The 25,942-nt window shown below is 39.7% G+C and overlaps 1 protein-coding gene across 1 annotated transcript in view; it reads right to left on the bottom strand.

Moving 5' to 3' along the window:
- IREB2 (iron responsive element binding protein 2) overlaps nucleotides 1–19,492 on the bottom strand; it is a 48,701-nt gene extending 29,209 nt beyond the window's left edge. Inside the window, exons 1-3 of the mRNA XM_052659632.1 lie at nucleotides 19,429–19,492; nucleotides 17,876–17,965; nucleotides 1,248–1,413 (exon numbers count right to left, since the gene is read on the bottom strand). Of these exons, the coding sequence (XP_052515592.1) occupies nucleotides 1,248–1,413; nucleotides 17,876–17,965; nucleotides 19,429–19,447 (275 nt within the window). The 5' untranslated portion in view covers nucleotides 19,448–19,492. The remainder of the gene's footprint in view (nucleotides 1–1,247; nucleotides 1,414–17,875; nucleotides 17,966–19,428) is intronic.
- Nucleotides 19,493–25,942: the final 6,450 nt, after the last annotated feature.

Raw genomic sequence — 25,942 nt, 5'->3', positions numbered from 1 at the left:
CTGGAGTTCACTCAGACTCATGTCCATAGAGTCAGTGATGCCATCCAGCCATCTCATCCTCTGTCGTCCCCTTCTCCTCCTGCCCCCAATCCCTCCCAGCATCAGGGTCTTTTCCAATGAGTCAACTCTTAGCACGAGGTGGCCAAAGTACTGGAGTTTCAGTTTTAGCATCAGTCCTTCCAATGAACATCCAGGGCTGATCTCCTTTAGGATGGACTGGTTGGATCTCCTTGCAGTCCAAGGGACTCTCAAGAGTCTTCCCCAACACCACAGTTCAAAAGCATCAATTCTTTGGCGCTCAGCTTTCTTCACAGTCCAACTCTCACATCCATACATGACCACTGGAAAAACGATAGCCTTGACTAGACAGACCTTTGTTGGCAAAGTAATGTCTCTGCTTTTTAATATGCTATCTAGGTTGGTCATAACTTTCCTTCCAAGGAGTAAGTGTCTTTTAATTTCATGGCTGCAATCACCATCTGCAGTGATTTTGGAGCCCAAAAAAATAAAGTCTAATGCTGTTTCCCCATCTATTTCCCATGAAGTGATGGGACCAGATGCTATGATCTTAAGTTTTCTGAATGTTGAGCTTTAAGCCAACTTTTTCACTCTCCTCTTTCACTTTCATCAGGTTTTTTAGTTCCTCTTCACTTTCTGCCATAAGGGTGGTGTCATCTGCATATCTGAGGTTATTGACATTTCTCCCAGAAATCTTGATTCCAGCTTGTGCTTCTTCCAGCCCAGCATTTCTCATGATGTACTCTGCATAGAAGTTAAATAAGCAGGGTGACAATATACAGCCTTGACGTACTCCTTTTCCTATTTGGAACCAGTCTGTTGTTCCATGTCCAGTTCTAACTGTTGCTTCCTGACCTGCATATAGGTTTCTCAAGAGGCAGGTCAGGTGGTCTGGTATTCCCATCTCTTTCAGAATTTTCCATAGTGTATTGTGATCCACACAGTCAAAGGCTTTGGCATAGTCAATAAAGCAGAAATAGACGTTTTTCTGGAACTCTCTTGCTTTTTCCATGATCTAGCAGATGTTGGCAATTTGATTCCTCTGCCTTTTTTAAAACCAGCTTGAACATCTGGAAGTTCATGGTTCACATATTGCTGAAGCTTTAGTTTAGAGAAGGGAAATTTTAAAATTTATAAATGAATCTTCACAATTAAGAGACATCTGGGAGTATGATTCTAGAAAGAAAGCGCTCTGAAAATTCATCATGAAAAATAAACCTACTACTCACGTAAAATCTTGAAGAAGAACACGGGCAGGGAAAAAGGGCACTTCAACATTGCTCTGTTTGGTTTTCCAGTCTAAAATGTTCATAACATCTTCCTTTTTCATTAAAAAGCCATCACAATTTCGCACAGCAGCTTCCAAGAGGACCCGTATTGAGTAAGGCAGAACATCTGATTCAAGAGAAAATATTACTATTAATAAGGGAATAATCTTTACTACATATTGTAAAAATTATAATAGCAATACATCTGTGTCAGGTAAAGACACAGATGTATTGTTTCTCAATTTAAAAAATTTTAGTCAATAAGAAATAAGGATTTGCTGTAGAGTACAGGGAATTATATTCAATATCATATAATAAACTACAATGGAATATAATCTGAAACATATATATAACTGAATCACTCTGTGTATACTTGAAACCAACAAAATACTGGAAATCAACTATATTTCAATATTAAAAAAGGTTTTAATCCAGTAAACAGGAAGTGAAACACCATTCTTGTTAATATGAGGCTTTCTATAAATTTGACTTTCCTATATGTAAGCTGAGGCCCTGAAAAAGCAGAGATAAAGCCTTCACCTATACTTTAATAAAATAACTGAAAAATTAATTATTTAAAGAAAACCTTTATACAAGAGCTGCACTAACTTGGGCATATAAGATCGACAAATACTTAATTCAGGAAAGACACAGAAAAACTGAAAAGCACAGATAATTAGAATAAATACAATAATGAAAACATTTCTATTATGTTAATAAATGGTTAAATAGTTTGTAATAAATTTAAAAGAATCTTTATCAAAAATAGTTAAGGTTTAAAAATAAATCAGGGTGCTTAGGTGAGCAAAGTTAATTTCATGAAAATTGTCATTTAACTCTTATTACTAGTTTAAGAATACTCAAGAGAAATAAATTTCAATATTTAAAAATTTTTTGATCATATTAAATTCTCACAACAGATTTTGCCACTTGAAAGTATTTCCTTAGTACTGAAAGACTGAATCAGTACGAAATTAAGGAATTATGGTAAGCCACGGTAACCCACACAATAGATTACTATGCAGCTATTTAAAGGAATGATAATCTCTAAAAGCTAAGAAGTGATCTCCAGACTATATCATTAAGCGAAAATTAATGCAAAACCATGTTATAACATATATCTTTACAGTAAGAGTAAAAAAGCAAGTATAAGAATATGATTGTGTTAAATATAAAATTAAAAACTATATAATTTAAGTGTATTATATATAACTTAAAATATTATATATTAAAAATGTAATAATGTACACCCCTCCAAGAAAGAACAATGAAAAGATAAACTAAAAAAACTCAGTATGTATTCCACACAGTATTTTGGTTGCATCTACCTAGCGGGACATATACTAGGGGCAGAAAGATCCACAAAGAAAAAATTATATTCAGTCATTAGTATTGATATCTGCAATTTTGAAATTCTCATATATATGAGAAGAAAGTAAAAAGTTACTTTCTTTTTACCATTGTTATTATGGTTGGGAACCAAGATCTGAGAGTAATGACACAAGTGTAAAATCAGAGTAGCTAAGTTAAAAAAAAAAAAGAAAAAACCTTACATTTTAATTGTATTAGTACAAATTCATGATTTTTTCTTTAAAAAGAACATGTATTGCTTACCTCTGATCAATGAAAATGCCTAAACGATGACAATCCAATAGTAATGAACCGCTAGCAACTCAGCCTGCTGTTTCTAAATATTATTTCCCATTAAAAAACAAAAACAAAAACAAGAGTTCCTTGCAGAAATGATTGGTTCCATATTTGGCAAAGGACATGCACAAAATGAGCCTGGAACATTTGGTATCAGAAACCAAAGAAGTTATCAAAAACTAATAGGGACACTAATGGGTCAATCTGAGCAATAAAATGAGTAATGACTGTAACACATTAAAATATATCAAATATATAAATAGCTCTTAGTTCATAATGACTCTTTTGCTACAGAGCATACTCTGAAAACTGACAAAGAGGGGAAAATAAACTGTCATTCCCATTTTTCCTGATTTCAAGTAACAAAATAGTTAAGAAGAGAAAGTTTCTTGTAATAGAAGAATTACAGCTAATAAATGTAGAAGGGCAGTGATATAATTAGAAAAATCACCAATGTGAAGCACCTAACGAAATAATAGATCTATACAAGGATCATAAGTGGATGATAAAATCATGAAGTAATATATGAATGGGGAACTTATAATGGATAGATCAAGCTGAGAACAATTATACCCAACTCAGCATCACCAAAAGTAGGACATTATAGATGTTAAATGCCTCTTGATTTAACAAGAAATACAAGCCCCCAACTATGAAATATTCTTTGCAAAAATAACACAAACATAAATAAACCTGAATCTAATCAAACATCCAGTTACCAAGAAACATGGGAGAGAGTACAACAATAAAATGGAACCGGAAGCAGCAATCAAATCTACAATGTAGTACATTCTACAGAACAAAGAACCTGGTGTTTTCAACATAAAAATGGCATGGAAAAAGGAGAGAGGATAAATATTTTGATTAAAAGAGATTTAAGAAACACAAAGACCAAGTGCTATGTGTGGACCCTATTTGGATACTGTGTGAATAAACCAACATTTATATATTTCTTATATAAATATATAAGAATATATTTATACATTTATATAAGAATATATCTAAACCAGGGAATTCACATTAAACCAGAGAAATGTGAATACGGACTAGGTTTTAGAGCATAATAAAGAATTACTGTTAATTTTGTTGGTTACAAGTCCTTTTGTACATCAGAGATATATACTGAAGTACGTTTACAGATTTTTAAAAAGGTGGAATATTTGAAACAAAAGATTGACAAATGTTGACAACTGACTGACAAACACATGGTGAGTTATTATGCTATTTTCTCCCTACTTTTATGCTTGAAAATTTTAACACAAATACATTAAAGCATAATAAAGTTGTAAGTAAAGAGGATAAAGGACTACATAATCAGAAATACTAAATTCAAAACCACTCTTTGCCATCTGCAATAGGTATGACTTTTGGAAAGTGACTCAAATTGATGCATTTTCTCATTTAAAATGGGGATGCCAGCTACATAGCAGATGTGAAGAACACCTTACTTCATCATCTATCTAGTACAGGTAAAATCCTCAAACAAACATATGACAAATAGTAAGTACTTAACAAATATTCATTTCCATTTTTCCTCAATCAAAAATAACGAAGCCCCCCCCCCAAACCAAGAGGAATTACAGAGGGGACATTTTACGACAGAACATTTGGAAATAACAAGGAGTAAAATATTATCACAGAAGCCAATACATAAAATTAACTTTGGTTAATTATTCTGGAAAAATAATCTCCTCAGGAATATTTTTTGTTTCAAGTATCTTCATAAAAAGCATTTTGTCGGATTACTAGCAAAATACGGTAAAATAAACACCAGTAATTATCTCCACTCTCTCCTGAAATCCACTAGGGTTAACAGTAAAGAAAGTTATAAACCCACAAGAACAAAGAAACAGAAGCAAAGCTACCAAAATTTTGGAAGATAGTCCTTAATTGACTGGTAACAGACTGAGCAAAACAGAGAAAGCCGGAACTAAATGCCCACAAAAGGAAAAGGCAATCAGAAACAAAGACGAGGAATCAGGGTAGCCTACAATGAAAGAGGCATGTGGAAAACCAGAAGGCAAAATCCCTTCAAAGTTCCACATGAAAATAACTTTCCGCCTAGAAATCTGTAAATAGGTGAACTATCAATTAATTAGCCAAGGTCTCTGTACAGCACAGAAAACTCTGCTCAATGTTATGTGGCAGCCTGGATGGGAGGGGAATTTGGGGGAGAATGGATACATGTCCATGTATGGCTGAGTCCCTTTGCTGTCCACCTGAAACTATCACAACATTGTTAATCAGCTATACATACTCCAATACAAAATAAAAAGTTTTAAAAAAGAAAAAAGCCAAGCAGTGAGAAATGAAAAAAAAAAAAATTTAGTCAAGGTCTCAAAAACATACTTCTTAGGCACCCTTTTGTAGGAAGCTATCAGGATATGGTCTATAAAATAAGGAAGTGGAGAATAAAAAATCATGGAATTTAGGAAACAGTCTAACATAGGAAAGAGCAGAGACTCTTCTAGGGCAGCACTGTAAGTAAGCCACAGTGTGGTCAGCCTCAAATGCAGCAGAAAATGAAGTCCAGATGGTATGCTGACAAGAGATAGGGAAAAAAATTCACTGATAGATTACTTGGTTATACCAGGAGTTTAGTTCTTCTGGAAAGCATGGAGATGAATTATTGATAAGGACACAGAAAACTAAGCAAACAAAAAAGGACAATCATTAATTACAGAAAAAAATATACAATGTTGTAGGAGAAATGAGATGCAATCATAATTTACTACATGGACTGGTTGAGAATATTTATAGTTATAAGTACCAAAGTCACTGCAGATGGTGACTGCAGCCATGAAATTAAAAGACGCTTACTCCTTGGAAGGAAAGTTATGATCAACCTAGATAGCATATTCAAAAGCAGAGACATTACTTTGCCAACAAAGGTCCGTCTAGTCAAGGCTATGGTTTTTCCAGTGGTCATGTATGGATGTGAGAGCTGGACTGTGAAGGAGGCTGAGCGCTGAAGAATTGATGCTTTTGAACTGTGGTGTTGGAGAAGACTCTTGCGAGTCCCTTGGACTGCAGGGGATCCAATCAGTCCATCCTAAAGGAGATCAGCCCTGGGTGTTCACTGGAAGGACTGATGCTGAAGCTGAAACTCCAATACTTTGGCCATCTCTTGCGAAGAGTTGACTCATTGGAAAAGACTCTGATGCTGAGAGGGACTGGGGGCAGGAGGAGAAGGGGACGACAGAGGATGAGATGGCTGGATGGCATCACTGACTCAATGGACATGAGTCTGAGTGAACTCTGGGAGTTGGTGATGGACAGGGAGACCTGGCATGCTGCGATTCATGGGGTCGCAAACAGTCGGACACAACTGAGCGATTGAACTGAACCGACTGAATATTGTTTTAACCAAAATTATAACTATAATAGGAAGAAGTACATGGTATATATGCAGAAGAAAAGAGCCAAATTCTCATTTTCCACAGTAAAAAATCAGCAAAGTCTAAAACTGAAAGATCAAGAAACAGCTGTATAAGCAAGGATATTTAATAATATGGAGGAGATTATTAAAAGAAATGACCAAAAGAATTAAATAGTATTCTCTACAGAATAAAAATTTGGGGCAGAGCTACTCTTTTGGTTATAGTTTCAGTGGTCTTATTGTTTAACGCTACCATTTGAAAACTAGTATTAAATTAAAAAGCAATTATCAAATAAAGAGTGTGCTAAGAGTGGACATTTTGTCATTAAGGAGTACTAACTTGCAGATCTGTCATGATCTGCCCACAGCAAGGAAAGAAGCAAACAAACACCTTCTCCTACAAATAAAACAATTTATTTCTTATTTCTCTCTGCGGTCACCAGACTCCAAGATGACACCAGTAATTTTCACCTCTCAGCATTCATGCTCTCATAGAACCTACACTGAAAATCAGCTGTTTGTGTTACCAAGAGTACGGCAGAGATGACAGTGGGTTTTTCTTTTTTTGTTGAATTGAAGAACAGTTGATTTACAATGTTGAGTTAGTTTCTGGTACACAGCAAAATGACTCAGATACATACACACATCATTATGGTTTATTGTAAAATACTGAATCTAGTTACCTATGCTATACAGTAGGTCCCTGTTGTTTATCTAATTTATAAATAGCAGTATATATCTGCTAATACTAACCTCCTAATTTATCCCTCCCCCATCCCCTTCCCCACTGGTAACCATAAGTTTGTTTTCTATGTCCGTGAGTCTATTTTTGTTTTGTAAATAAGTTCATTTGTATCATTCTTTTAGATTTCATATATAAGCCATAACATACTGTATTTGTCTTTCTCTGTCTGGCTCACCTCCCTTAGTATATATGATAACCGCTAGGTTCATGACAGCGCATGACCTCTAATGCTAGGTTACAAGTATTTCAGCATCAGCCTTCTTCTCTCAGAGGGCTCACTCTGTGAGAAACTGACAGCCTGTTAAAAGGACAATCAAGCAGCACTGAGGAGAGGTTCATGTGGAATAAAACTGAGGCCTCTGTGCCAAGAGCAAGCCTGACTTGCCAGTCATGTGAATGGGCCGCATTAAAAGCAGATCCTCTAGCCCATCAGGCCTTTAGATAACTGCTGCCCCAACTAACACCTAGCGGTAACCTCATGAGAGATGCTGAGCCAGGACTATTCAACTAAGCCATTTTTGAATTCCTGACCCATAGAAACTGTGGGATGTTTACTTAATGTTTTAACCACAAAGCCTTTTGGTTTACAATGTATTATGCAGTAACAGAAAACCAATACAATTTTTTCTTCAACTTTTTAGACAGTAACATCTATAGTTATTCATTTAAAATCTACTATGGAGTATGTATCAAAGATGTTTTATATACATTACCTCATTTAATCCTTAAAGTATATCTATAGGTGGGTACTCCAGAGCCCTAACAGCAGAGAGTAGCTACCTCGGCTTTTTCCTACTTTACACATAAGCCTAGATACCTCTGGATTTATCCCTTTCCCAATTAAGAAGGCAGCTATGGACCTCCTCCTACTAAATGCCAACTTTCTACAGGAGCTCTGTATGCAATTCCCAGTTACACGTTAGGACTCATTTGAGATGAGTCTAACAATTTTCTCACCTTTCTTCTCCTTTTCTATCCTTCAACTGGATTTTTCCCATCAGCATTTAAAGTTCCTAGCTCCAGTTTCATACAAACTTGTGTACACAAGTACACATACACAGTTTCCAAGTACTTCTTTCTTCACTCTTAACCAAGTTTTTTGAGTCCCTCATATTCCCAATGTCCACTTTCCTACACATTTCATCTTATACTTCTATACTTCAGCCCAGACCTATCTGATTTCTCAAAATATCAATGAAAGAGTTCTAACTAGAATTCCAATATCCTCTCTATAATATTCAACGAAGCTAACAATTTCCTCCTCCTTGAAACATTCTTTTTCTACTGACTTTCACAAAACCATTCTCCATGTCTCCTAGCTCACATTTCTGCACCACTTGCAAGCAGAAGCAATGATTGGCTTTGTTCCAGACTGTTTTTAAAAAGATGTTAATATAATGACTAGCCTTGGGAGATAAAGATAGTGTCACTTACTGGAGCAAAGGGCAGGCATGCTACCGTCCACTGTAAAAGATCTGGGTTCCCTAAGTCAGATTTCTTCTTCTTTAACACAACCTTGTGTGCAGGCTTTACCTGACCCTCTTCAACAAATGCTGGTACCAAGCACACTGTTTTGCTGTGGGTAATAAACTATCCGTTGTCTCTGATCCAACAGTTTTGTCTTCTGCCAGCATTTATGAGACTGTCAGTTTAACTTGCAAGGAGAGCAAACTGTTCGCTCCCTTACAGTTCTTAACATTTTCTGGCAGCCCTGTTTTGGTTTCCTAGCCGACCTCTACTCCTTTGTTGTTGTTAAGTCACTAAGTCATGTCCAACTCTTTGCGACCCCATGGACCCCATGCCAAGGCTCCTCTGTCTTCTATCTCTCGGAATATGCTCAAATTCATGTCCACTGAGTCAGTGATGCTACCTAACCGGCTCATCCTCTGACGCCCCCTTCTCCTTTTGCCTTCAATCTTTCCTTTACCTGATCTTCAAATGTAGTTCTTCAGAGTTCATATCTAGGCTTACTTTTTTTCTCACTCCATACTGTCTTCTCTTAGGAGCTTCAATTGATCCTGTGGCTTCAACATACTATCTCCACAGTAATAATAAAATATTCTCCTGCAGTCCAGGTCTGTCTCCTGAGCTCCAGAACCATGCAGCTAGCTGCCTCACAAACATCTTTACTTGAATACTGCTATGTGCCCAAGCTCACTAGTACCTAAACTGAACTCAGTGATCTTCCCTCTGCCCTGTCCCATATTACTATCATCTCCTGTGTTCCACAGCTCAGTAAACAGCACCACCATCCACCCACATGCTTATGCCAAAGCATCTAGGCAACATCCCTAAATTATCTGCTTTTTCCACAATTTTGACAAATGTACTGAAGGTTCAAAAACAATGGTGGATAAAACTACTGGTGCCTTAGCAGGACTCAGAGCAATGGCACCCAACTGTACTTGTACTCACTGTACTGTTCACTTTCATACAAAATACCAGGTTCGCTTAAGAATGTCCTTGATGAAGCGGAAAAAGTATTAATTGTATTAAATCTCAATCACTGAGGTCAAGTCTCAATGTTCTGTGTGACAACAATGAAGTATATAAAAGCATTTCTGCTCAAAACCAAAGTACAATAGTTGCTTGAGGGAAAAACACTTGTGTGACTGAATTACAAGCTAAATTAGCCAGTTTCCCCAAAGAATACTATTTTTACTTGAAACAACAACTGACAAACTCTGGTTATTCAAACATGGATATCTGGCCGACATTTTTTCAAAAATGAATGAAGTAAGCCTATCTGTTTCTTATCTAGTCCCATCAATGTCTACTCACTGTGTGCAATGAAGATCTTTGAGAAATAAAGTTTCACTGAGTTATACAGATCTTTCAAATGCAGACACATTTTATTATACAGTTTATAAAAAAAGCAGACATGCACCTTTATTAGTATCACCACAGCCCCCCTTTAACATGGGCACTGAGAGCCCCCAGGCAGCTATGCACTCTGAAAGACTCCTGCCTGTGCCAGTACCTGGATCAAGAAACTCCACACAGAACAGCCTTTGCCCTGCCACTGCCTGCACTTTCCCTGAAAACTGCCTGGAGGGTCACACAATGAGCAGCTGCTGCTTCTGCAAGCCCCCATATGTCCCATGACCCTGAAGGACTCTTGCCCTCTCCAGTACCTGTTGTCTCCGTACACATCCACACCACCAGATGCGGTTTGCCCAGTCCCCTGCCTGAACTCGAGGATGGCCTACTGCTTGTACAGCAACTCCAGACCAGCTCCAGCCTGACCAAACCAGCAAACATCTCTGCTATCTAAGGAGTTAAACCACAACTTCTCCAGTGATCTGACTCCCTTCCAATCCGTTGTTCCTTGGGTATTCTGTCAGCCTTACAGTAACATATAATACAGCATTTCCTTACATCTTACAGTTACTCTTGTATCACAGTTAATAATTATTTATATTAAATTTCCCTTTCCATTACTAAACTGTGTGCTTTCTTAAGCACAAAGATACCATCTTATCCATCTTTCACTCTTCAGGAACATGTTAGTACTCCATGTTAACGGAATGAATTAAACAGGGTTGTTGAGAGATACATGCACCAAGCAGAAAACTGGGCTGGATTAATGCCACCTCTTCTAACCAGGAATTTCTAGAATCCTATCAATCTGGAAAGCTAATCCTTTAAGGACAGGTAATCAAAAAGACACTGGGGAACCAGAACAAGCTTGTGACTTAAACTGAAAAAGTACAATAATGTGGGTTATCATACTTCTGAAATGAACTGATAACAATAGATATCCTTTTGATCAATTACTCAGTAGAAGATCTAAGAGGTGGTTCAGCCTTTAAAAAAAGATGCTGAGGCCTGCTGTTTTACATGGAAGGCAGCTGACGAAAAGCGTCTCCAGGACTGCAGATCTTACCACTCAAGGTTAAGTGGCTGCTACCAAGATTAGGCAATGTAATGCATTTCTCAGTGCCGGGCTCAGAAACTGGCTTACAGATACGTTTTGTTTTACAGAGTTTTAACATTTTAAAGTTTAACTGCCAACACTGAAATATTAGAGATTTTTTTTTTTTACAGGAAAACCATAATTTCAGGCTCCTTAAGATAAAGAGAAAATTTTATAACTCCAATCTCACATTTTTGCTGGAACTGAGTAGCAGTTACTCCTTTATATAGGGCATCTGCTCTCCAGTTTAACACAATTACAGCCAGAGCCACTTGGCTTGTATATGGTGCCTCTACAGTCCTATAAGCACAAGCATGTGAGCATACAACCCCCAGCACAGCAGTTTTACACAAACAGGCTTTGGATTCACAGGTCTCTGTTCAAATTTTTTCCCACCACTTATTACGTAATACTTAGCAGTGATACCTTGGCCAAGTGGATAATAACAGAACTTATCTTAGAGTGAATATAGTAAATAATAATCACTAACTAGCACTTTATTAATGCCATTAAATTGGGAAACAGAATGGTATTAAGGGGGGTGGACACTGGTCTGAAATCAAAAGATACAAGTCTAAGACTAAATCTTCTCACTTAGAATATATGTGATCTTAGGTAATTTATTCAGATTTTTAGTCTAATTTTCTTTATCTGCATAAAACTATCTTCCCTGCCAACCACAAAGCAATGTGGTGAAGACAGATAATGTAAAAGGGTTTTGTTATTTCTCAAAAGTGATCATTCCAGGTTTAAACAGGAGATGGAGAAATTACCCATAGAAGATACCAGTATTAACAACAGGCTTTAGGTAAACTAAATATGAAAGAGTAATATACTGAAGACTGAAGCAAGGGGAAATTACTCAAACACTCTGCTGCTCCTGCTGCTGCTGCTTAGTCGCTTCGTGTCCAACTCTGTGCGACCCCATAGACGGCAGCCCACCAGGCTCCCCTGTCCCTGGGATTCTCCAGGCAAGAACACTGGAGTGGGTTGCCATTTCCTTCTCCAATGCGTGAAAGTGAAAAGTCAAAGTGAAGTTGCTCAGTTGTGTCCAACTCTTCGTAACCCCATGAACTGCAGCGTACCAGGCTCCTCAGTTCATGGGATTTTCCAGGCAAGAGTACTGGAGTTGGGTGCCATTGCCTTCTCCAACTCAAACACTCTAGGCCTGCCTAAAGCCTCATGGAGGGTATCTTTGGAGTCCAGACTAAGAGAGCAAGGGGACTGGTAAGAACCTGCTTGAGTAGCTTTAGGGTAAACCTAAAATCCCTGTTCAAGGTCAGGAGTCTGGAGAAACGATTAAGAAACTGTTTTAGAAGCCCCTGTAACCCCAAGTCTAAGAGGTGATTCAACAACAGTGATTTTGCAACAGGATTAACTCACCCCCATGTCTCAATAGTCAAGGTATTGTTTCTCTCTCTCTAACCAGTACCAGGCTGGACGGGACTGATTTCCAATAAACAACTCTGACCTTTGCGGTTGTTTTAATTTTGCTATGGAGCACCTAAGAAGGCGGAAAGAGAAAACAGATTCCTGCTTCTTTAAGATTTTTTCTTGGCACTCACTGACAAAGGTAGAGAAAACCAGACAAACAGTATCTATTACTGACAAAGGTACAAGCGAACTCACTCTTCTCATCTGCTCCTGGCAAGCACGTGATCTTGCACCACCTGCTAACAGCGAAGGCGGACTTCATGGTGCCTGTCCAAACTGCCAGCCATGGAATGGAGAGTGCTCAGTGTCCCATTACCTCCCTGGCTATAGCACTGAAGCAAGAGCCAACCCCTTGGCAGGTCAGTGACCAATGGCCTAGTGGGAAAAACACACTAGGACAATTAGATTCCTCTCTCAGGAATTTGCAGTCAGGACAGACTGAACCAGAAGGTTGTTAAGCACTAAGCTAGACAGAGGTGCCATCTGTGGCCGTGTATAAATGTAGCAAGCAGAGGCAGCTTGTCTGCAGTGAAGCAGAGGGAGCAGAGCAGTGGAGAGGGGTCAGGAACCTGAAGCACCGAGAGGAAAATTAAAGAGCGCTCTTAATTCCAGGCCCACTGCCCATTTTCTTGAGATACAGCCACGTTTCATTGCCTGGGAGCTCTGTAATATCAGAATAAATCTCTCTTCACTTGAGCTAGTGGGTGTCTGTTCTCTGCTACCAAAAGGACCCAATCTAGAACAGAAACTATCTACAAAAGCACAGCTAAAACCAACAGACCCCTGGACAAAATGTGGAAGGTTGGTGAATGCATGGTTAGAGATGGAATAGAATCACATTAGGTAAAGGTAATCCTTAGAAAGTTACGCCTTGTGTATAAACATTATAAGCAAACTATTTCATTGCTTACCCAACTTACTGCCCTTTCCAGAGTCCATGGAAGAGACAAGATTAGAAAACAAGGACTTGTGCTTCTGTCAGTAAGATAACTGACCAGCAACAGATGTCTGATTTGCCCAGTCATGCTATAGGTTAACTGTTAGGTTAAAACAATAGGTGAAAAAGTCATCTAGAGATATAGTCGTAGCGGGCTGGTAAGCCCAGCATAACACAGAGAGGGCTGGCAGCGGCAATACTGGCTATTGCACAATACCAGTAAGCAAAGTGGGCTACAGAGAGAGAAGACTGGGGAGCAGACACTCACAAAGTAACAAGCGTAGAGAGAACAGGCAGTCTCCACCGGACAGAAGGAGCAGCCTCGAGCTGAGAAATTCTAGTTCCCGGGAGGCCTGACTGAGCTTCCTCCCTTTGCCACTGGATGTCTGGAAACTGTTTACAGCATCCTCTTTCTTGAATGCTTTCACATCTTGTCCAGTGGTCTGCTGGTTTTAACTGTGCTTTTGTAGATAGTTTCTGTTCTAGATTGGGTGCTTTTGGTAGCAGAGAACAGACATCCACTAGCTCAAGTGAAGAAAGATTTATTTTGAGTTAAGTGAGTTTTTGTTCCTTATACTGACTGAAGGGCAAAGACTGGAAGAGACAGTACATTTACAGTAAAAGTGAAAAAGAAAGTACTTGATGGGGATGGAGGAAACAATAATGTCAATCCAATAACGCTATATAGTGAGCTGGCATCAAAACTTAACTACCTCACACATAGCTTTGTTTATAAATAGAGAAAAGATGGTAATAACTTCAATATTCAAAGATCTGGTAACTAAACCATGAGGCTTTCATATAGGCAATACTCTGCAGCCCTGAGAAGCTGTAGAAAAGTGTATATAACCCTTTCTACTCAAAACTCACACTCCCTGGTTCATAAACCACACAGATTCAGAGCAAGGGATACTTGTATTCAATGACAGAGAAAGATGTTCATGATATATTAAATTTAAAAAGGTTACAAAACAATATACACTGTACTTTTGTTAAAGTAGCACATTTGTATATGCACATAAAAATGAAACTGTCTCTACACTGCTTATGTTTCAGTCTGTGATTTTCAATCCCAACCTAACTTTTTACAATCAATAAAAACTCTCCTAAAAAATTAAATACAGATTTTCTTTTGGAGATTGTAAGGTAGGATTTGGAAAACCAAGTCCTAGCTCCACTACAAGATTGAGCAGTACTACGGTTAAAAAGGAAGCAATTAGGAAGGAAAAAAGAAAGATGAATGAGATAATATGAGATAAAGAAGGCAGCCTGAGGCTTTATACCAGCCTGAAAGCCCTCTTGCCCAACAACAGCCACTTGCTAAAATATGTTTCACTAGAGCCAGGCCAGTGTCTTCACTGCCCTCCTCCTTACTCAGTTTCATTTATGTCTTCCATTATACTTGGCAGTCATTCTAAATCCCCCAAGTGTTAACTGGCCTCTGTAATCCCTCTGCCATTCCAAGCAACAGTGATTTCTCTCTTCCTGGGAACAGGTATATTTTCAAATTCAGAGATCTACTTAAGAAAATCACTCAAAATTTCTAAGGTTGTAGTCAGTGCACTTGAGTGCCAGGTAAACAGCTCCAGATGGTTAAAACAGCATTTTGCCACTAGTGAGATTAAGTTTAAAATGTGATCAATATGCATGACGTGTCCACTACTCAACTCGTTTGCAACCCCGTTTGCTAGTCCTGGCAGGACTAGCCTGCCAGGCTTCTCTGACAATGGGATTTTCCACTCAAGCATACTGCAATGGGTTGCCATTTCCTTCTAATGGGGATCCTCCTGACCCAGGGATCCAACCTGAATCTCCTGCACTGGCAGGCAGATTCTTTACTACTGAGCCACCCAGGGAAGCCCTTCCATAAGGATCCATTGAGTATAAACTAGAGAAGCAAAAAGGTAAAATGGCAATAAAAAGCAAAAATCAAATAATTTGTGTTGTATTCCATCTAAGAACAGACTTAATAAAGGAAAGCATTGTTAGTGAGTCAGATAGCCTAGGCTAGTTCACTCACCACTCATTCCCAACCACTTTTCCCTTCAGAAAACGAAATCTTTCAGGCTTTAAAGTTGAGAGAGATGAGAAAATTTTAGCCAAGGAGACAAGCTCCTGGGGAGGGTTTTTCTTCCTGTTTTGCCCTTCCAGCTGCTTATAATATGTACATAATGCCTGAAGGTACAACAACTATTTGCAACCCCCAAAATGAAAGCAAACAGAAAAAAGGGAAAAGCCTAAGTCCCTGCTGATGCTGGTGCTATACTGTCCCAGTATGTCCACACCCAGACTTCTTGTTAGGTGAGAAAAATAAACCCTATTTGTTAGAGTAACTGTACAGGAGGATTTTGGTTCTTGCAGCTGCAGGCATTCCTGATACAGTTAGCAGGGAGCTTAGAAGAGTGTTCTAGACTATCTTTTCTCCCCAACACATAAAAGAGCCAGAACGTTTTCCCTTCATTAAGTTACTCATTACAACCATGATTCTCAGCCTGGTAGGTATCCGAACGTGGGAAGCAGAGAAGACAGTGGTCGGGAACCATGGTGATCACCGAAGTGGACTCACTCAGTCATGTCCAACTCTTCGCGACCCCATGGACTGCAGCCTACCAGGCTCCTCCATCCATGGGATTTTCCAGGCAAGAGTACCGGAGTGCATTGCCATTGCCTTTTCCGGGTGATCACCAAAGCAATGTCTCTTAGGCACAGGTCTGGGAGGCCATTCAATTTGGTCCCTCCACAAAAATCCAACAAGGATTTTTCTGTTTTTCTACTCAAGTTTCTCCTTTCTTTCAAAATCAATTCTTCCAAATTTTATTCCCTATTAAACACTCATTAAGAAATTATTTCAGTAACTATACAGTAAACCTCTCATAGTAACCATTCTATTAAAAAAAATAATATCTTAACCCCAGAGAAATAAAACCCAAATTTCTGTTTTAAAGGCATTTATATATACAGGCATTCTATTATTATATTTATCATGGTTATAAAAACCCTGGAATTCAATTATGTACAGATGCTCACAACAGCTTACTTTCCAGAGATAATATAGCTCTTACACTATTGATCACTCTCTCAACGCATTTTATAGTTGTTTTGATTTCCTGCATTTGGGAAATACAGGCTATCTTCAAGTAGGCACATTTCCACAAATTATCCATAGAAAGAACTTAGACTCAAAACTAAAAAACATCCCCACATATGTTCTTTTACTTTACTAAGCTATAAAATGTGGGTTAAGAGATTTCCAGGCCAGAATCACTAGATATTTGAGGTAAGTGAAAGTCACTCAGTCATGTCTGACTCTTTTAGTCCATGGAATTCTCCAGGCCAGAATACTGGAGTGGGTAGCGTTTCCCTTCTCCAGGGGATCTTCCCAACCCAGGGATCAAACCCAGGTCTCCCACATTGCAGGTGAATTCTTTACCAGCTGAACCACAAGGGAAGACCAGATATTTGAGGTAAGTACAGTGAAAAAAAACAAAGATCTTTCTTGTATACAATCAACTTAGCTGTTCTCTTTTCAAAATTAATACAAACTCATCAGTGAAGAGATAAAATAAATGTGAATGAACAACACATGGCACTAAGAAAAGATCAACCTCTCAAATCACAGCAACTAAACATGCAAAGTAAAAGATTTTGGTGAAATGTTTATATTTAAATGGCAACCTAGTTCTCAGACAGGCATCTTCTCCAAAATATACTTTAAAATGTCTAAATCTTCTCACAATACACAAGAAAATACTGCCAGTCTAGAGCACTTACCCCATTAAAACCTACAGAAAAATCAAAAGCGATCTTCTTAACCAACACAAGGGAAAAAACAAACGCAAAAAATCCCAAGGTAAAGAAAACTTTCCAAAACTACAACAGATTTGGCATTTAATTTCTCTTTTCACTGAAAAGTCAGAAAAGAATAATCTAAATTACTCTTTCAAACAGGTCTTCCCTTTAGTGGCCTGGTTGAGAAAGTTATTCAGTTGTTAATAAAGACAAGGCTTCATCCAATACTATGGGGTTCCGACAAATTTACTCTTCCGAGGCTTCAGTGAAAGGTTTGATCCTGATCAGGAGCCTGCAAAGGTCTGCCAAGAGGGCTGGTGCACAAAGCCTGGGCAAACCATGCCCTGGTTAACAACTCAAATCAGTGGGCCCTATTGATGATTCCTAATAAAAGGACAGTAGATAAAGAACTGTCGGAACTGTTCACTTGAAAAATTAAAATATACATTTAATAGCTCTAGAATATCATCAGTCAGGTTTTTATTGTTTTAAAAAATGTATTAGTAGTTTCTTTAGGGAAAAAAAAACATCATTACGAAACTAACTTAAGATTTGAAAATAAGAAGCTACGGTTTGGGCTTACATCCTCCTCTCATGAAAGTTGTCCCAATGTTACAGATACGTGTAGGTGTGCCTACTATGACATGTTGGGAATAAACTTAAAATTTCTTCAACTCAGCTTGACAAATGCATTTTTATTATTAGAAACTAAATAAACCCAAGAAAATGTAAGCAGCATTACCATACTTGGTGCCTCCAAGTCTAGGAACATTGAAGAACTTCTTATGTGAACTGTCATTTAATGTTTCAATAAGGTACTCAAAGGCATATCCTGGGAAGAAAAAAAAAGAAAAAACCTTTCATTATGCACTGCTACAAAGTGCTTTATTCAAAGTGAAAACACCTAGAAACCAGATTTGTCCAACAGAATTTTCTCCAATGGCACAAATGTTCTGTATCTGAGCTGTTCAATAAGATAGTCATTAGATACATGGGGCCACTGACCACTTAAAATGTGGTTACAGTGACGGAGGAATCCTTTCAAATTTTATTTGATTAATTTAAATAGTCACACGTGCGTAGTGTCCACTTTACTGGACAGTACAACTCTAAACCATGACTGTCAAATAAAAACTGGTAAAATAATTAACTCCTGAAATGCGATAATAAAGAATACCTGGAAAGGGACAATAAGAATGATTTAAATGATGTATTGACATGTTTGTGAAGACATGTCCTGAAAATTGCGTAAATACAAACAGGGCAATTTGAGAACACCACAAATATGTTAGAACTGATTTTTAAAAAATAATCAAAAAATAGACGTTTACACAGCATTCAACAACATGAACAAAATCAAAACCAAACCAAACAACTTATCATCAGATAAGGCTTTAATAGGCCTTAAGCCTATAGGTAAAAGTGAACAACAAAGTATCTGGGTAAAATAGCAGATTTTCCCTAAAAGACCCGTCTTTCTGGTTATGCACGAATTGAAGCTTAACTACGAGGACCCACGGGTCTCATTTGAATGTGCCCCTGCTTCTCAGGTTCTTGGGGGAAGTGGCAGAGAGGCATCCTTGAGGTTACAGAACCTTGAGATCTTTTGTGCAGACTCACTGCGGTGGGCAGGACCCCCAACACTGTTAGGACCTTGGTCTGAAATGAGATGCGATAAGCACAGCCCACTTTCTGAGAGTACATAACGTTTTTCTTTTTCTGCTGAAGGGGAAGCGAGGAAGGTGGATGGTGGGGGAGGAGACCCAGCTCTGCAATAAATGGTCAGAGAACCGGCTGACCAGTGCTCGGCCTTGACCACCCCCAACCCTGCTACTAGAGGCAGAGAGAGAGGGAGGGGCTCGAGTCAGGGCAGCGGAATAAACAACTAGCTGCGTGAGACCCAAGCGATGAGACACTGGCCCCCATCCTCATCTCTTACAAATGGGGGCGAGGAGAAGATGGTGGGCCTTTCCTCGACCCTAGTGCCACTAAGGAATATCGGGAAGCTCTGGCAGCCAACAGCGGCGCCAACAAGCTGAGGCCGCCAAGGGTCAAAGCCAGCGGCGGAGCAAACGTCCCCGGCGGGGTCACGCTGAGGGGCGAGGGCTGAGAGGCCGGGCTCTCGCGGCCTAGGCGCAGAGAGTGCGGCCCAGCAGGCAGGCCCCTGGGGAGCAGGACCTAAGCCCGGAGGGCCCCCGCGCCGGCCAAGCGACTCCAGGCGACAGAAGCAAAGAACTCGGAGCCCGGGTAGCGCGCGTCTCCACTGCCAGATCCAGTTGGCGGACCGAAACTAACCTGCACTTGGGGCGTCCATTGCCGGAGACCATATTATCCCTGCGGGGAGGAGGCCCGCGGGGGAAGGAGGGGGAGGCCCGGCGGGGAAGAGGGGGAGGAAGGCAGGCGGACCGGCAAGGGAGGAAGGAAAAGAGCAGTCTCGCGCAAACACCGCGAGAGCCGCAGAGCCGGCCCCAGCTCTCAGCTCGCGGGATTTGCCTCCCAACTCTCGCGAGATCCTCGGACGTGGAAACAAAGAAAGAGAGGGGGCGGAGCAAGGTGGGAGGCTCTTCTTTGCGCAGTAGCTTCTGTTCGCGTGATTTGGGGCAAAAGGCTGGGGAGGCGGTGGCTTAGGCGTCACTGGCTCTGCCCTCTTAAAGATCTGTTACATAGTTGTAGCCTCAAGTGTCCAGTTGTTGTGAGGTCCAGCTGTGTATGGGCTCCTACAGGGTATCGGGTGTGGAGGAGGAGGAAGGTCGGAATTGGAACTCTTAGGAAAATCAACAAGGAAACCGCTTTCTCCTGAAGATAAAGCTTTAGGTTAAACCTGTCACATGTGTAGCTTGTAGGTCTCTGGAGAGGGTGGTAGGACTGATAGGCACGTAAGAAGCGCTCAGCTAATTGTTGAGTGAGTTTTCCTTACTTTCTTGTAGCTTCGATCTCTCCCATTCTACTGACTTCCTCCTAGCGGCACTTACATGCTTAAGTCTCCATCCCTCCTCTGCCTCAGCTCCTCAAGTCCCTACGTTCTTGTCTTGTCTTATCTCCCGTTGGCAGCCAACTTTACAGAAAGAGCTGTTTGTGTTTGCCGTTCTCCTCCCACTCCTTATCCCGCTCCAATCTGCCTTTCACCCCCTAGAAACACCTCTGGTCAAAGTTAGCCACAACTCCGTTTGCTAATCTCACGTTTCTCAATCTTTACTTAACCTCTCCCCTTGTTGAGAAATATTCTTCCGTCAGCTTTTGTGATCTCAGACGCCTATTCTTACTGTTATTTTTTTCTTCCTATCCTTTAAGGGTGTTCCAGCTCAGTCTCCTCTGCAGGCCCCTCCTTCTCTTCCCTAGCATATCCCATCTTCTTTGACTTCAGTGATTGTATACTGTTGCTTCCCTATCTACCTGTTACTTAAACACAGCGCCTGAGCCCAGAGGTGTATATTTTAGTACCTACTAAATGCCTCCACCTGCCACAGGCACCCAGACTCAAAATCTCCAAAATGGAACTCATCATTTCCTCCTTAAACTCCACTGCTCCTTTTGTATTGCCTGTATCAGTGAATGGCACATCAACCACTATGGTTACCTATGCCAGATGCACATTATTCTTGATACTGTACCCTCTACGTTTAATTACTGATGCAACAAGCACTGTGGGAGTAGACCCCTTTATGCTTCCTCTATTTATGTGGGGGCTTCCCAGGTGGAACTAGTGGTAAAGAAACTGCCTGCCAATGCAGGAGATATAAGAGATGTGGATTCCATTCCTGGGTTTGGAAGAGCCCCTGGAAGAGGGCCTGGGAACCCACTCCAGTATTCTTGCCTGGAGAACCCCAGGGACAGAGGAGCCTGGAAGGCTACAGTCCATAGGTCGCAAATGATTGAAGCTACTTAGCACAAACGCACAGCTTAAAAGCTGACTCTGGGCTTTCTGTACCCAGCCATTTTAGATTAACATGTTATTATGGGCTTCCCTGGAGGAGGAAATGGCAACCCACTCCAGTATTCTTGCCTGGAGAATTCCATGGACAGAGGAGCATGGTGGGCTACAGTCCATTGAGTTGCAAAGAGTCGGACAGGACTGAAGCGACTTGGCACACATTTATGTACCTTTCTAACCATTTCTCCTGCCATCACCCAAGCCTAGATTTGAACATTTCCTGTATAGGTGACTATGACAGTTATCCTCTCAAAAAGAGCCTAGGACATCAGTACTACCATAATCATCATTTTCATGATGATGAAACCAAAAACTTAGAAATGTTTAGTGGTTAGTTACCAAGTGACTGAGTCGGGATTTGACCTTGTATCTCATACCTATCGTTAAGACCCTTCTTGGAAAACTTCCTTTAGGCAGAATCACTGCTCTGTGACTCTCTAGTATCTCACTTGCTGTTCCCTCTTTATGAAACACCCTACTATGCCCTATCCTGCTAACCCCATACTCATTCTTCAGGTCTTGGTACAAATATTTCCTACAGGAAATAGTCACAGCCCTGCAACCCCCAGTTTGGGTTCGGAATGTGATGAAATGCTACCCTATCTTCCCATAGTTCAGTTAGATATCTTTATTACACTTCGTTGTAATTGTCCATTTACTGTATTCTCATATCTTGGTTAGATATATACTTTAAGTTGCATGCAAGAGAATACCCAACTAACAGTGGCTTGAACAATACAGACCTACAACTGTCCACGGGTGGCAGTCCGAGGATTAGTGCAACAGATCAGTGAAACCATCAAAAACACAGGCTCTTTCCTTGTTTTGGTCCCATGCTCCTCGGCAATTTGTTTTGTTTACCAGCATTTTAATTTTTATTTCTCAGACTTGTTGCCACCTGGTTGCAAGATAAGTGCCTCATACAAAAGCATCATGTTGTCCTAGAACTTCCAAAAGAGTGAGGGAAAGTCGTGCAGAGTCCCTCTCTTTTTTAAGCAAAGAAAGTATTTTCCTAAGGATTCTCCACAGACCTCTCATTGAACAGAAATTAGACCAGTAGTTCTCCTCTCTGTCCCAACACCCCCTTTTCAAGACAGATAATTTGTAATTCTCCTTTACTATCCTGGCATGAAATTCATAGATAATATCATCTACAAAAACAAAAAATAATCTCCATAATAATCTATGTATGCCCTAATGGCAATATAGAGGAAAAATAAAATGAATTTACTAGAAAATAATATGTATTACAATATGCAGGCACACAGGCATATCTATACTATACAAAAAGATGTAGTCAGATGCTTGCACCTATTTATAATGGTTTCACAGAACATAATATTTAACCAAATGTAGTCAATGTTTTTTCTTTTATTTTGACATTTCAAAATATATCATGCAAAAATATATATCATGAATGCATATGTATAATAAATGCATTTATATATGCATATATATTGCAAATGGCTACATTAAGTGGAGGCTAATGGAATGTATTGATGACTCAAATATTAATGGAAGCATTGTCACTGCTGATTTTCTGGAATGATGAACAATTCTTGGCAAAGTTCCAAATAAAACAATAATCTCTCCTCTTTTAATAGGATATTTGCATTCCTAGAAAATTCAGAGTATATTAAAACCATACAGAAATTACTTTTGCAGTTATTTGTAAATGGGATTAAGGTCTAGGTTCAGATAAGTATAAACATACATGTTACTGTTTTTACGTTTGTGTGTGTGTTATTTACATGTTGTTACTGTTTTTATGTTTTTAAAAACATAAAAGAAAGCTCTTTAAAGAAAGCTGAGCACACTGAAGAATTGACGCTTTTGAACTGTGGTGTTGGAGAAGACTCTTGAGAGTCCTTCGGACTGGAAGGAGATCCAACCAGTCAATTCTAAAGGAAATCAGTCCTGAATATTCATTGGAAGGACTGATGCTGAAGCTGAAACTCCAATACTTTGGCCGCCTGATGCAAAGAACTGACTCATTGGAAAAGACCCTGATGCTGGGAAAGATTGAAGGTGGGAGGAGAAGGGGAAAACAGAGGATGAGATGGTTGGATGACATCACCGACTCAGTGGATATGAATTTGAGCAAGCTCTGGGAGTTGGTGATGGACAGGGAAGCCTGACCGGCTGCAGTCCGTGGGGTCACAAACAGTCGGACAACTGTGTGTTATTTCCCTGAATATCTGGCAGCATGTTCAGTGGGGGAGGCTGTCTGATTCTTCGTTGTGAAATTATTTTCTATGCAATATGGGAATCTCATCCATTAGTTGCTAAAAGTGCTTCCCTCCTATGGTGACAATCAAAACACCTTCCCATTTTCTGTTGTGCATTTTTTAACAGCTTTACTGAGATTTAATTCACCCATTGAAAAACCTTTTTATTTTGTGACAATTGTAGGTATACATGCAGTTATAACAAGTAAAGGAACTAAAGAGCCTCTTGATAAAAGTGAAAGAGGAGAGTGAAAAAGTTGACTTAAAACTCAACATTCAAAAAAAGATCATGGCATCCAGTCCCATCCCTTCATGGTAGATAGAAGGGGGAAAAGTAGAAGCAGTGACAGATTTTCTTGGGCTTCAGTATCACTGCCGATGGTGAGTGCAGCCATAAGATTAGAAAGATGATTGCTTCTTGGAAGGAAAACTATTACAATCCTAGACAGCATATTAAAAAGCAGAGTCATCACTTTGCCAACAAAGGTCTGCATAATCAAACCTACAGTTTTTACAGTAGTCATGTATGGATGTGAGAGTTGAACCATAAAAAAATCTGAGCCCTGAAGAATTAATGCCTTCAAATTGTGTTGGTGGAGAAGACTCTTGAAAGTCCCTTGGACTGCAAGGAGATCCAACCAGTCCATCCTAAAGGAAATCAGTCCTGAATATTCATTGAAAGGACTGATGCTGAAGCTGAAGCTCAGATACTTTGACCACCTGTTGAGAAAATCCAACTCATTGGAAAAACCCTTGATGCTGGGAAAGATTGAAGGCAAAAGGGGAAGGGGGAGATAGAAGATGAAATAGTTAGGTAGCATTGCTGACTCAGTGGACATAAACTTGAGCAAACTCCGGGAAATAGTGGAGGACAGAGAAGCCTGATGTGCTACAATCCATGGGGTGGCAAAGAGTCGGACACAACTTAGTGACAGAACAACAACAAATAGCCAAAGCAATCTTGAGAAAGAAGAATGAAACTGGAGGAATCAACCTGCCTGACTTCAGGCTGTACTACAAAGCCACAGTCATCAGGACAGTATGGTACTGGCACAAAGACAGAAATATAGATCAATGGAACAAAATAGAAAGCCCAGAGATAAATCCACACACCTATGGACACCTTATCTTCGACAAAGGAGGCAAGAATATACAATGGAGAAAAGACAATCTCTTTAACAAGTGGTGCTGGGAAAACTGGTCAACCACTTGTAAAAGAATGAAACTAGAACACTTTCTAACACCATACACAAAAATAAACTCAAAATGGATTAAAGATCTAAATGTAAGACCAGAAACTATAAAACTCCTAGAGGAGAACATAGGCAAAACACTCTCCGACATAAATCACAGCAGGATCCTCTATGACCCACCTCCCAGAATACTGGAAATAAAAGCAAAAATAAACAAATGGGATCTAATTAAAATTAAAAGCTTCTACACAACAAAGGAAACTATAAGCAAGGTGAAAAGACAGCCTTCGGAATGGGAGAAAATAATAGCAAATGAAACAACTGACAAACAACTAATCTCAAAAATATACAAGCAACTCCTGCAGCTCAATTCCAGAAAAATAAACGACCCAATCAAAAAACGGGCCAAAGAACTAAATAGACATTTCTCCAAAGAAGACATACAGATGGCTAACAAACACATGAAAAGATGCTCAACATCACTCATTATCAGAGAAATGCAAATCAAGACCACAATGAGGTACCACTTCACACCAGTCAGAATGGCTTCAATCCAAATGTCTAAAAGCAATAAATGCTGGAGAGGGTGTGGAGAAAAAGGAACCCTCTTACACTGTTGGTGGGAATGCAAACTAGTACAGCCACTATGGAGAACAGTGTGGAGATTCCTTAAAAACTGGAAATAGAACTGCCCTATGACCCAGCAATCCCACTGCTGGACATATACACTGAGGAAACCAGAATTGAAAGAGACACGTGTACTCCAATGTTCATTGCAGCACTGTTTATAATAGCCAGGACATGGAAGCACCCTAGATGTCCATCAGCAGATGAATGGATAAGAAAGCTGTGGTACATATACACAATGGAGCATTACTCAGCCATTAAAAAGAATACATTTGAATCAGTTCTAATGAGGTGGATGAAACTGGAGCCGATTATACAGAGTGAAGTAAGCCAGAAAGAAAAACACCAGTACAGTATACTAACACATATATATGGAATTTAGAAAGATGGTAATGATAACCCTGTATGTGAGACAGCAAAAGAGACACAGATGTATAGAACGGACTTTTGGAATCTGTGGGAGAGGGAGAGGGTGGGATGATTTGGGAGAATGGCATTGAAACATGTATAATATCATGTAAGAAACGAATCGCCAGTCTAGGTTTGATGCAGGATACAGGATGCTTGGGACTGGTGCACTGGGATGACCCAGAGAGATGGTATGGGGAGGGAGGTGGGAGGGGGGGTTCAGGATTGGGAACTCATGTACACCCATGGCGGATTCATGTTGACGTATGGCAAAACCAATACAGTATTGTAAGTTAAAATAAAGTAAAATTTAAAAAAAGAAGAAGAAGAAGTAATGGAGATTTCATACAACTCTTTGCCCAGTCTTCCCCAGTGCTTACACAGATTTCAGAAGTTTTACAAGTGCTCTTTTGTTGGGAACA

This window comes from Budorcas taxicolor, chromosome 21, assembly GCF_023091745.1.
Source record: "Budorcas taxicolor isolate Tak-1 chromosome 21, Takin1.1, whole genome shotgun sequence".
NCBI lineage: Eukaryota > Metazoa > Chordata > Mammalia > Artiodactyla > Bovidae > Budorcas > Budorcas taxicolor.
The sequence above is the reverse complement of the archived record's forward strand: the minus strand, read 5'-3'. Positions and strand labels throughout refer to the sequence as shown.